Here is a 14142-nt window from a genome sequence, read left to right on the forward strand (position 1 = left end):
GGGAGGGGGTACCAGGGTTACGTTTCTGATTTTCAAACCTGCAGTAAAACTCATTCAGGTCGTTGGTCAGCTGAGCGGGGGGGCTTTCCTCTTGTAGCTGGTAATTTCTTGCAAGCCCTTCCAAACTGAAGAAGCGTCAATAGCTGAGAACTTGCTCCTCAACTTCTCAGAGTACCTTTCTTTGGCAGCTCTGATTCCTCTTCTCAGCTTGTACTTGGCCTGCCTGTAAAGGTCTGCATCCCCACTCCTGTAGGCATCCACTTTAGACTGTTGGAGCTGTCTGAGTTCTGCAGTGAACCAGGGCTTGTTGTTGGTGAACCATGTCCGGGTCTTATTTGGTGTAGATGGTTTATGCATGCAACCTATAATGTAGCTACCTCAATACCACTAACCACGCCTTAGTTATCCCAGTATAATTGTGATATCTTCCCCTTGCTCCTCCCCTGGTTCCAGTACGCCTGAAGACTAGATGCAGTCAGTACTGGGACGTGCCTTGCATGTGCCTTTATTAAATACTCAGTAAAGTTACAAGTGTGCCAGACTTGACTTCTTTACATGGTGTCGGCAAGTTAAACGCGCGCCTCCTGTTTATCGCGTTTTATTTGCTCCTAGTTTTACTAGTGTTTAAATCCCCTCCACGCCATGGCATTCTCGTGCCGCAAGCCCTCGCCCCTTGTCTTTGATGCTGACATTGCGGAGCGATGGGCTACTTTTGTGCTGGACTACAGCCACTTCATCAATATCGTGCACCGAAATGACCCTGATGCGGTCAAAGCCTCAATCCTGCTGAACCTTGCCGGTCCTGATGTTATGAGGCGAGCTCAGACTTTCACCTACAATCCAGCGGTTCTGGATGACAACGACCAGATCATCGAGCCGGCGGAATCTGCCAACGACCCGGTATGTCTCGCACGAAAGTTTGCGGAAATTTGTGACTTGCCCTCCAACCGTATATTGAAGCGGGCCAGATTCTTTACAAGAAAACAGCAGCCTGATCAGCCTGTTGAATGTTTCATCGCTGACCTGCGCTACCTTGCTCAGCGGTGCCGTTTCGAGAACATGTGTGATCAGGTCACTAGAGATATTTTAGTCACCAGTATGCTGGATCAAAAGTTACGATCCGAGCTGCTGCGTAGACCAGATCTCACCCTGACTGAAGCTATGCACGCATGCAGTCTGGCTGAGGTGGTTGCCCCGCTACATGGGCAGAGGGGATCTGACAGTCGGTCTATCAATCTGACTGGTGTTATCATGCCCCGTCGCAAGCAAGACAACGTTCGCCCTGCACCGCGGCTGACATATGCCGCTCGGGTCCCGCTTGCTAAGAAGTGCCCCAACTGTAATTACATCCACTCTATGCAGTCGCAGTGTCCAGCATTTGGTAAGGCTTGTAATTTCTGTAAGAAGATGAACCACTTCTCGGCTGCCTGCCGCTCCCGTGGGAACTTTCCACCAGCTTCCAGACAAATTTTAAACAACCTACAACAAGTTGATAACGATTTTGATTCTCAGTCTTCCATTGACACTGCCCACGGCTCCGAGCCCAGTACTTCCATGGGAGATGCCAGTGTTTATTCTCTCCTTCATAGTCAAACTCGCCTTTCTGACCCATCTGTGCTAATCACTGTCAACAATAAATCTTTCTCTGCTAAGCTAGACACGGGGGCGAAGGTGAATGTTATGTCAACATCCCTGTTCAGCAAGATTAGAAATAATGAGCTGCTAACTGCTGATCGCTCCACATTGCGTGCTTATGGGAGAGAGGTTCTGAAACCTGTGAGGAGGGCCACTTTCAACTGTGTGCTGAAGAAATCTTCGCGAGCCCTGTCGTTTTTTATTCTTAACTGTGATTGTGTGACTGTTGAGCAATCAGGCGTGTCAGGACCTCGGACTGGTGTCCTTTGACCGCTCTGTCCACGAAGTGCGGGTGATGTTGAATCCACTTTCTGAATACCCTGACCTATTCGATGATGAATTGGGCAAGCTGCCCCTTGTATACAAGATCGCAACTGACCCGTCGGTTGTGCCAGTGGTCCGTGCTCCGCACAAGGTATCGTTTGCCATGAAGGACAAGGTCGAAGCCATGCTGAAGAACATCGTTGCCATGGGAGTGCAGGAAGCTGTTAGCGAACCCACCGGCTGGGTCTCCACCATGGTTGCCACCATGAAGAAGGGGAAGAGCGAGATACGGGTGTGCATCAACCCCAAAGACTTAAATCTAGCAATAAGACGTCCTCATTATCCCATGAGGACCGTAGAAGACGTTGCTGCCCAGGTCGGCCAGGCCACGGTGTTCTCAGTCCTTGACGCCAGGAGCTCATTCTGGCAAATACCTCTTGACAAACACTCCTCAGACTTAACCACGTTTGGCACCCCCTTCGGAAGATTCAAATTTTTGCGGATGCCGTTCGGCATCAACTCCGCTAGCGAGGTGTTTCAACGCTCCATGGAGCAACTGTTTGCCGGCCTGCCGTGTGCCATTATCGTGGATGACATCCTGGTATACGGGAAAGATGCTGCTGAGCATGACCACAACCTCCGACGAATTCTAGACCGCGCTCGCCAGATCAACTTAAAACTCAACCTGGCAAAGTGCAAGTTCCGCGTAGCTGAAGTACCCTATGTTGGCCACATCTTCACAGCCCACGGGCTGAAACCCGACCCGCAGAAGACCAACGCTATCTCCGAGCTGCCTGCCCCGACCGAGGTAACCAGCCTGCAGCGATTCCTGGGCATGGTCAACTACCTGGGAAAGTTCATCCCCAACCTCAGCGAGTTGAGTGCACCCCTGAGGCAACTGACGAAAAAAGACGTTGCCTGGTCCTGGTTTCCTCAACACCAGCAGGCTTTTGACCTTCTCAAATCAAAGCTGATCAGCACACCGACTCTCAAGTTTTTCGATCTGCACCGGCCTGCCTGCAGCTCCACGATGACGGCTCGCTACAGCCCATTTCTTATGCCTCGCGTACCATGACAGACACTGAGCAGCGCTATGCACAAATCGAGAAGGAGCTTCTTGCGGTTGTATTCGCCTGCTCCAAATTCAAAGACTTTCTTTTCGGTAGCAGATTCACCGTCGAGACAATCATCAACCCTTGGTGACTATCCTCAATAAGCCCATTGACATCGCACCAGCCAGACTCCAGCGCATGATGCTACAGCTCCAACGATTCGACTTTCTGATTGTGTACAAGGAGGGCACAGTGATGCATGTGGCCGACGCGCTATCCCGGGCCCCCCGCTCCTCCTGTGACAGGCACCCCTACGAGCAGGAGGATCTGCAGGTACTTGATGTCAACTTTGTTCCCTCTAAGCAGCTGCAGTGCCTGGTTGAGCACACCGCCAACGACCCCGACCTGCAACAGCTCGCAGCTGTCATCCAGCGGGGGTGGCCCAGCAGACGCACCTCACTGCCTGCGGGTGCCCACCCTTTCTTTCTTGTCCGCGACGAGCTGGTGCTCCGGGACGGAATCATCATCAAGGGTCACAAGGTGGTCGTCCCTGCCTCCCTATACGACTTGTACTATAACGCTGCCCACATGGGGCATCCCGGAGCCGATGCCACCGTCTCACATGCCCAAGAACAGTACTATTGGCCCGGCATGGCCAAATACATTAAAGCCCGAGTAGCCTCCTGTCCTGACTGCAACACCCTGGCCCCACATCAGCAGCGCCAGCCCCTTCTACAGCAGCCTGCGCCTGCTATGCCCTGGACCTCGCTGGCTGCTGACATATTCGAATGGCGAGGCAAGCACTACCTGGTGTTGGTTGATTCATACTCCAATTGGTTCGAGGTGGACCTTCTCCCTGCTATCACTTCTGAGATGGTTATCAGCAAGCTGCGCAGACACTTTGCTACCTTCGGGTCCCCGGTCCGCTTACAGACCGACAACGGCCGTCAGTTCACCAGCGCGGAATTCCAGGCTTTCGCTGTCAAGTGGAACTTCCACCACTATACCAGCAGCCCTGAGTACCCGCAGAGCAACGGACTGGCCGAGCGAGCTGTCCGCAGTGCCAAGAATTTACTCGAGCAGTCTCGTCTCTCCAATTGTGATTTTTACCTGGGTCTACTCAACCTCCGCAACATCTCTCGAGACCCTACCATGCGATCCTCTGCCCAGCGCCTGATGTCCCGCGTGCTTCGCCCACCGATGCCGATCGCACAACAATCCCTGACACCCAAGGTCCTCGAGCCTGCCGCCGTTCAGCAACGGATCGATCACAAACATGAGGTACAGCGCCGCTCTCACGACAAGTCCTGCCGCCCGCTCTCACCACTACTGCCTGGCCAGGTCGTCCGCATGCAGACAGCCACCGGATACTCCCGACTCTCGACCGTTGTTGGTGTGGACGACTCCCCGAGATCTTACCTGGTGGACTTTGATGGAGTCGTCTACCATCGGAGCCGCCAGCACCTGTTGGCCGTTAACGAGCCGCAGCCTCCTCCTGCGGCTCCTTACGCTCCTCCGTTGCGCTTCCAGCCTGCTGTTACTAATTACCCTGCTGCTCCCTGCATGCCCCAGTCCATTCGCTTGCCGCGTTCTCCTCCTTCTGCGCTTCCTGGTTTCGGGCGGATGATTTCCTCCCCTGATTGTTCTCCTTCTCCTCCTCCTGCGATATGCGTTCTTGATTGCCGTATAACTGTGATCAAGTGTTCTCTCCCCTCTGGTGGGGCAGGTAACATGAAGTCTGTATTTTGGAAGGTCACGGCTGAGATTAGCTTTGTTAAAGTCCCCCAAAACAATGACCATGGAGTCTGGGAAGTCACTCTCTACCCTCATTACCTGGTCAGCGAGTTGCATTTGCGCCTCACGTATGCAGGCTTGGAGGGGAATGTAAACTCCAGCGAGAATAAAGGAATTAAATTCCCTCGGAGAGTAGAAGGGTTTGCAGTTTATAAAGATGGATTCTAGGTTGGGAGAGCAGAAATTTGACAGAACCGTGATGTCGCTGCACCAGTCCTGGTTGTTATAGAAGCATATTCCACCGCCTCTTGATTTCCCCGCTGCCTCCACTTCGCGATCCGCTCTGTGAAGTTGGAAGCCAGCCAGTTGCAGCTCGCTGTCCGGGGTCGACTCACTAAGCCAGGTCTCGGTGAAACACAGGGCAGCGGCTCGAGAGATGTCCTTGTTTGTCCGATGCAGGAGTTGCAGTTCGTCCACTTTGTTCTTGAGAGAATTTACGTTTGCCAGGAATATGCTCGGGAGTGGTGTGCGTGATCCTCGTTGCCGGAGTAGGGCGAGTGCTCCAGAGCGCTTCCCACAGGTCTCAAGTCTCCGTCTCAAGACCTTGAACGCAGCCATAGCCCCGCCAACGAGTATGTCCAAATAATCCAGCGAGTGAGAGAAATCCGGAACGATGTTTGGAGGTACCGTATGTCCGATGTTTCTGAGTACCACTCTCGTGAAAGTAATCTTTGTGGGGTTTTCACAGACAACACAAACGAACAAACACATACAAAACAGCAAGGAGCAGTACACCGTGGTCGCCATCATCGGTGCCAGCAGCGGCAAGCAGCAGCAGCTACACTGCAAACAGCTACAGCTAAACGAATGGCCTAATTCTACTCCTATTCTTTATGAACTTTCTTGAACTAACCTGATATTTTCATATTTCCCTTAATGTCCAAAGATCTATTCATCTGTCTTCAAAGTACTCAGCAAATGAACCTCGACAATGCTTAGTTAGATTTCCTGCCCTCTAAGTTAGTTGAGCACTATTAACATACACTGTTTCAATATCCACTCCATTTACATAAATGTTCACCTTCCACTAATGTTTGTTTAGTAATTCGCCTTAACACAAGGAAACTTGTCTGTCGCAATCTATTATAACATTTGAATGCATGTGTAAACCGCTCTGTAGGCCTTTGCACTTTCTAATTAGTGAGCATATCTAATGTATGATAATTTGATCTATATTGCAAATAATCAACCTGACCTTTATTCGTTCATGAACAATGTCCTGTAGTCTACCATTTAGTTGCTAAAAGCTATCCTGGTAAAGGATTAGGGTGCTGATCATCTGGAGAACAAAATGCAAAACTGAACCTTATGCAGAATGAAAATGTCACCATTAAAATTATGTCACCAGAAATAAACGAAATCAAATGTTATCAATAGAATAGTATTTTTCTGACAATTACGGTATTGTACATCAAATATTGATTTTATCGCCCACACAAATATCGCTCAACCTGATGAGTTCCTCCAGCAGATTGTTTGTTGCAGCATTTTAAAGAAAGCTAGGTAAAATGAGGAAACAAGGAAGGAGTATAGATATTGGTATTGACCTGCAAAATAAATGGGCTGTTTCTGCAACATAAATATTAATGCTAAATTATTTATTAAATAATGATTCTTGTGCAGGCAGAAAAGCGGCCTCTCTCAAGGAAGTGTACTGGCACCCACCCTGCTCAATATCTATGTTAACGACCAGCCTATCCATCCCAACACCAGGAGTTTCATTTATGCAGATGACCTATGTATTACAACCCAAAGTGCTGACTTCCTCGAGGCAGAAGCTACTCTATGTGAGGCTTTAGTCAACCTGTCCTCATACTACAAAGAGAATCACCTGAGGGCCAATCCATCTAAAACCCCAGTCTGCGCCTTCCACTTGAAGAACAAGTATGCAAATCGAAGGTTGAAGATCACATTGAATGGAGTCAGATTGGAGCACTGTGACAATCCATTCTATCTCGGTGTGACTCTTGATCGATCTCTGACCTACAAAGCACATATCATCAAGCTGAAAGGAAAAGTCCGTTCCAGAAATGCTCTTCTTAGTAAGCTGAGTACCTCAAAATGGGGAGCAAATTCTACAACCATCCGATCAATAGCTCTGGCTCTCTGCTTCTTCGCTGCCGAGTATGCCTACGCAGTATGGGAGTGCTCAGCTCATGCAAGGAAGATTGATCCTGTGCTAAACACAAGCTGGCAACTGCATCAGCGGATGCATGAAACCTTCAAGACTGACAACATCTATCCAGTCTCTGGCATTGCACTCCTGGAATGAGAAGAGCTGTAGCTGGTCAAAAAGAACACCTTAAACAATCAGAGGATGAAAGACACCCCCTACATGACCACCCTTTGCTACCTCAGCATTTGAAATCACGCAGTAGTTTCCTCTCTTCTGTCCATCCCCAGGACTGCAATGCGTCGTCCAGAAGGTTCAAACTCTGGGAAGGGAGACTAGAGAAATCTCCGGAAGACATTCACATGGCAATCGATCCCTCCGAGAAACTACCACCAGGTTCCGACCAACCGTGGATAACCTGGATCAGTCTCAACAGACTGCGGACAGGTAAGGGAAGGAGCAAACCGAACATGCTGAAGGGGGATATACTGAAGATGTGGCAGACTGCGAATGTGGACGGGACCTCCAGACTATGGGACATCTCCTGAGCTGTGGCATGCTGCATGACACATTTACTGTAAAGGACCTTGCAGAGGCCAACAACGTGGCACTAAAATTTGCTCGCTATTGACAAACAGTTGTGTGATGACACGAAATAATAATAATTTATTATTATGCCGCACATAAGCCACTTGGAAGTATTTTTCTCACTCCTTAAGATGTTGCTTAATCTGCCTTATAGACCCAGCGTTTTTTGTTTGTATTTTGGATCCCAGTGTTCGGAGTACCGTACTATTATTTTACAAAACCATTTGCTTCCCTTACGTGCATTTAACAAATACTGGGTCTTAAAATATGAAGCTTATTTTTAAAGGAACTGCATATGCTGAAATCTGAGCAAAACACAAAATGCTGCATTTTTCAGCCGGTCAGGCAGCACCTGATAAAGAGTCCAGACCCGAAGCGTGACCTATCCATTCCATCCACAAATGCTGCTTGACCCGCTGAGTTAGTCCAGCACTCTTGTTTTCTGTTGTTTTAGATTTACAATTTATATTAAATAATTCAAAGTGATATTTTGGCATATAATAAGCATACATAAGGAAATAATTATGATGTATTCAATGCAAAATAGTTGTGAGGTACGAAGCAAATCAAATGCTCACACAGTCAAATGAACAATCACAGATAGAAATACAGCAAATTAGAACAAAATACTCACTCCAGCAATTCATAATTGGATTTCTTTTCCAAGGCATTTCCCCGCATTTCTCTATAGAATCTCCTATTTTAAAAAAAAAAAAAAATGCAATGAAGTCAAGTCATTGTCAAATAGTTGCCTGACTTGATCCTACTCCAAAATTCCTCATGCAACTACACAAAAAACCCCACAAAAGACAAACTCTGAAAGCTCGATAGTTCACGTGATGAGATACGTTATATATCATTCTTCCATTTTAAAAAAAATACAAGCCAACTAATAACAAGCCAATGTGTGGTTTATGCATTATGCTTATTTCTAAAATTACCAAGGAGTAATGCAACCAGAGACATTCTACTTACTGTTACCAGATTTGAATAGTACAAAAAGCCGGAGATAAAGGTCATCGGGTGACACAAAATAAACACCTTGGGGGACTGTTGGGGGTTGGGAAAGAGAAGGTATCCCATAAGGCATGCATGTTCTTACAAAAGATGGCTATTTAATTATTTTTGTGTTAACATTTCCATAATATTAAATTTACTGGAATTTAGACGGATGAGAGGGGATCTTATATAGAAACATATAAAATTCTTAAAGGATTGGACAGGCTAGATGCAGGAAAAATGTTCACAATGGTGGGGTAGAACCAGGGGTCGCAGTTCAAGAATAAGGGGTATGTTTAAGAAAGAACTGCAGATGCTGGTAAAATCGAAGGTAGACAAAAATGCTGGAGAAACTGAGGCGGGTGAGGCAGCATCTATGGAGAGAAGGTATAGGTAACATTTCGGGTCGAGACCCTTCTTCAGACTGAATAAGGGGTAGGTCATTTAGGACTATGAGGAAAAACGTCTTCACCCAGAGAGTTGTGGATCTGTGGAATTCTGTGCCACAGAAGGCAGTGGAGGCTAATACTCTGGATGTTTTCAAGAGAGTTAGATTTAGCTCTTAAGGCTAAAGAAATCAAGGGATATGTGGAAAAAGCAGGAACTGATTTAAGATGATCAGCCCTGATCATATTGAATGACGGTGCCTACTCCAGCACATATTTTTCTATGTTTTCTAACATTCAAATAATATTAAGTGACATGTCGAAATCTCTAAAGCAAAAGCAACTTAAAGTTTACCTGCATGGGCAAGGTTGTCCAAAATGGGCTTACCGGATCTCAAGGCATCCTAGTTTCAGTGCAATATCTTGGTCCACTTGATCAGCTATGTCCATCATATAATCATTCTTGACCTAACATTAAAATAACACAAGCTAAACTAAAATTGAGAGAATGATTGATTATATTTTTCCATCAGTTTTTCTTTATATCATTCGATTATGTACTGATACAATCTATTTTAAATATCCAGCTGAGCTGAAGCTCTTAGGGCTAACAGAATCAAGGGATATGGGGAGAAAGCAGGAATGGTGTACGGATTTTGGATGATCGGCCATGATCATATTGAATGACGGTGCTGGCTCGCAGGGCCGAATGGCCTACTCCTGCACCTATTTTCTATGTTTTCTATGTAAAGTCTATTTAATTAGAGGTGAAATATCAATACGTTCGTATTCAAATGATTCAAAATTATTCCTGAAAATCCCTCCAAAGCTGCAGATGCTGGAAGTCTGAAATATAAACATAAAATGCTGGTAAGCTTGCATCTGCAAAAAGAGATGCTAATTGTTCAGGTCAAAGATCCTTCATTGAAACAGAGGCTTGGTGATGGATCTTTCACCTAACAAATGATTTGGATTATATTTCAAAATAGTGTGGAAATCTTAAAAGCCCCACTCATTTCTGAGGATGTTGCAAAGACTTGGGGGCTGAGCAAAAGGAGAGGTTGAGCAGGATGAAACATAAGCAGTTGTGCTGACACCAGTGAAGGTTTACAATCACAGTCAATCTATCGAAATATAGAGACACATGGAGAAGGAAATAGAGAGGGGGTAAAGGCAATGCTGGTTCAAGAGATACAAATCACTGCAGATTCTGGAAATAAGAAATAAAACAGAATAATGGAAATAATCAGCAGACCAGAATGCAAGAGGCAAACATAATTAATGGTGTAGGTTAAAAACATTCAAGAAGCCTGACATCATCTGGTTTAGTTTATTATTGTCATGTGTACCGTGGTACACTGAAAAGCTTTTGTTGCGTGCTAGCTATTCAGCAGAAAGACAATACATGATTACAATCGAGTCATTTACATCATCCAGGATAAATCCCATTTGACTGGCACTCCGTCAGTTCATTAAACATATATTTGGCTCTGATAGGCATAATGGCTGCTCTCAGCATTATCTGGAATAGAATTGCAGCAAATTCTCAATAGTTGTTGAAAAGTACTGCCAAACCTGTAACCTTCATAATTTAGGGTCCCGGGGCACACTTAAATATGCTCTGCAAATTCCACACCCTTGTGGCTTACAAATGTCTCATCAATCCATTGTAGCTGAGAAGTATCACTATCTACTTAACTGCACTTTGCAACTATCTACAAAATACAAATTGCATTGGTGTGATGTGTTTAACAAGGCTAATTATGAATGGGCCAATAAATTCTAGTATCGGTGGTCAGGAGGCGGAAATCCCGGAGGGGACACATTCCCCCCCCCCCGCCCGTTTTGAGAGGTGGGGAACGATTCCCCCCCCCCCGCCCCATGTTTTGTAATTCGTATTTTAAAACTCGGTTAAAAAAAGCTATTAAAAATCTCTGCTTTCCGCGAGACAGTGGGGGTGGGACTGATGATCGAGGGCGCCGATTGGACGAGAGAGACGTTGGTTAGCAGGCGGGGGGGGGGACCATGATGATTCAGCGCGATGGAGGAGGGAGAAGTCGGTCAGAGGCGGAAGTAGGGGGGTGGGAGGGACTGAGGATAGAATGCGGTGATTGGAGGAGGGAGACGTCCGTGGAGCAAAGAACATAGAACGGAGCTTGAATCGGCCCGTTCGCGGTGCTTTTCATCGCCCGGCCCGCCGCGTGATCTTCCACCGCCCCGCGGTCAAATTGCTGCGTCAAAGCAATTGAGGCTCCCGCTGTTGCTGGAGTTCGGAGTCGGTCATCAACTAGATCAGCTCCCGATGTTACCATGGCCGAAGCCTCGCGTGTGCGCGCGGCCGCCAAGAAATTGTGCCCCCCCCCCATGTTTTAATAGCGATTTCCGTTCCTGTCGATGGTAATAGCCAAAGCCCACAAAAAATAGATATTGGTTTCTGCACATGCTGTGGTACTGAAATGGTTCTTAATGTAACTAATAATCTTTTACACAACTATGACACATGGTCTCCCTAGCTCAATCCTTCTTGTATAGTCTGCAGCCTCTGACACATTTGCCCACAGTATCCTCCTCCACGACCACTCCATCATCATAAAGCTAGATTGAATCACACTCATTTGGATCTCTTCCTGACTACCCAGTTATAACCAACGAACCAACTACAATCTTGCTGCATCTGACCATTATGTATTCCCCTTGTTTCCCATACATTTCTTATCCACACACAGTCCCTTGCGAACATTTGAAAACACAGCATTGGTAGCCACTCAACATCTAGGTCTACTCACGAGCACAGCACAGTATATTCTGATTCTAAACTGGCGACATCTAGTACTGGATGAAAATATTTTTTTTCTTAATCTTGGAGAAGCCAAAAGACCACAGAAAACAATGTCAAATTTCTTGTTGCTGACTCCTACGTTCTTCTGACAGCTGTCTGAGGACAAACCAAGCTTTTCAAAGCCATGTTTTGAGTACATTGATGTTGCACCCGCTGAGTTTCCCCAGCAATTTTGTGTACCTTTTCAAAGCCTTTGTTATATTTGAACCCAAGGCAAGCTTCAGACCAATCATCTACAAATTTACACTGCCATTCTATCTGCACCTCTCTCATACAACTTAGCCCTTTGCCTTAATTTATCTGTTGCTGAGATTTTCTTTCCTGCTTTTGTTAACTCTAAATTTGACTACTCCAAGGCACTACTGGTCTCCTGACAAAACTGGCTATATGGTTAAGGTATTTTTGTTAGTTAGACAAAGGACTTTTGGACACGAACTATCAATAAGGACTTTTGCCCATAGTCCCTAGTCTTACCCTAGCCCAAATGCACAATTTTGCATGTATTTACATTTTGCTATCCCATTTCATTAAATTTTGTTCAATTGAAGCAAATATCATATTCTTAGAAAAATTTAGGTGATTCAAACATCAATGTACTCAAAACATCAATGTACCTATGAGGCTGAGAATCTCTATTGTACTAAATATACTGGAACGACAAGGAAATGATACGAACATCTGTTCCTCTTATTTAACACATGTAATGTAAGAACAGAGAGGAAGAAAATCAACAATTACATATAAATTCAAAACTTTTTAATCTGTAACCTTATCAAGATTCTCAAATGTCATTCAAGCAATTTCACTCTGCATAAAATGAACATTTGAGCTACAAACTCACCTGTTGATAAAAGAAATTTAACGAAGGCTTATCTTCACTGAACTCAGTCAGAAAACCTTTTGGTAAATATCTGATTCGAAGCTCGTACCTGAAATTAAAAAAAAAAAATCTTAAATCAGCCCACTGATCTCACATTCTCTCATTGAAATGAATTATAATTTTAAAAATGTAGACCTCTTATTTTGCACATTCATGGTTTGGTGCATCAGTGGATAAATATACTCAACTTGCGGTCTGAAATGTACGATGAGAATAGTGCAGTATTATTAATGCTCAGTGTTAAGATGGAGGAAATCTGACACTTTTTGGAGTAAAGTCATTATAACACAAGATGGAAATAATAGATGTTGACAATTATTCCCCGCTTCTCCAAAGTATACTCTCCAGCCTTTTCAGGAGAAAATATTGAATTAATAATAACTCGAGTACTTGCAACTGTTCTCAACGAAAATAATTCCGTACATTTACAATTTACTTGCATTTGGAAGAGAATGGATAAATTAGGGATGGTCAGCAAAGTTTTGCACAGGGCAGATCACATCTTACAAACATTGTTGAAAAGCTTTTTTTGGAAGGTGACCAAGGTGATTGATGAGGGTAGGGCAGTGCAAGTGGTCTACATGGACTTTACTATGGTATTTGACAAGGTCCCTCATGGTAGGCTGATCCAGAAAATTAAGATGCATGGGATCCAAAGTGACTTGGTATTTTGGATTCAGAACTGGCTTACTCAGATGATAGAGGGTTGTGTGACAAGGGGTTATTCTGGCTGGAGGTCTGTGACCAATGACACATGGATAAATGCTACACATAGATGGGTTGGCTGTCTAATACATCTCCAACATAAAACAGAATTGAACAAACATGATGGAAAAATATTTGGAGAGCTTTGACGAACTAAGATGATGCTAGTGACTAACTGGATAATACTTTCAAAGAACTGGCATTGAGCGAAAGCTTTATTATGAATATTATTGTAAAGATTGTATTAAATTATTAATTTGAATATATTAATTTTAACTGAATAGCTAGCCAGCAACAACAATTTTAAGAAGTTTCATGTTTTTCTTTCCCTGAACAAATCGAAAAATGTGTGCTATAATGATGCGCATGATTCAAGCTAGTTGTTCTCATATTTGCTGATAATATTTTCTGGATATAGAATACAGAAAATAGCAATAAAGACCAAGCATACAAACGTAATATTCAGACTTTCTGTCAAAGGCAGTATAATGGATTGCATGCAAATTGCAAATAACCCTGGGTTATGAATGTCTGCATTTGAATCCCTACATATGAATAAACTCCCATAATAATATTACATTCAAAAGTCTGATGCATATAGGTTTGTTATATAGATGGCAGAATATGTATGGCAGAACTAGTTTCTTTCCTCACACCACTCTTAGTAATTCATCTTTCTCATTAATCTCCCCAGTTCTGAAGCAGCTTGGACCAACAATATTAACTCTTTCTATTTCCGCAGTTGCTGCCTGATCTTCTGAGTGCTTCCAGCATTGTCTGTTGGTGCTTCCATTTCTTAAAGGTGTTGATTAACTGCCTTCAAGATCACGAGTTTTAACTTTGGTTAAAAGTCTCTTTTTGAACACTATCAAGTGTTTTTTCTGGGT

The 14142-nt window shown here is 44.7% G+C and overlaps 1 protein-coding gene across 34 annotated transcripts in view; it reads right to left on the minus strand.

The window, feature by feature from the left end:
- Window positions 1-14142, minus strand: part of ptk2 (protein tyrosine kinase 2) — a 465509-nt gene that overhangs the window by 199270 nt on the left and 252097 nt on the right. For all 34 annotated transcript variants that reach the window (XM_033019915.1, XM_033019912.1, XM_033019913.1 and 31 more), the window contains 3 exons: window positions 12512-12599; window positions 9220-9299; window positions 8081-8143 (listed from right to left, as the gene is read on the minus strand). In XM_033019915.1, coding sequence (XP_032875806.1) covers window positions 8081-8143; window positions 9220-9299; window positions 12512-12599 — 231 coding nt within the window. The remainder of the gene's footprint in view (window positions 1-8080; window positions 8144-9219; window positions 9300-12511; window positions 12600-14142) is intronic.

Source organism: Amblyraja radiata, chromosome 4, assembly GCF_010909765.2.
Source record: "Amblyraja radiata isolate CabotCenter1 chromosome 4, sAmbRad1.1.pri, whole genome shotgun sequence".
NCBI lineage: Eukaryota > Metazoa > Chordata > Chondrichthyes > Rajiformes > Rajidae > Amblyraja > Amblyraja radiata.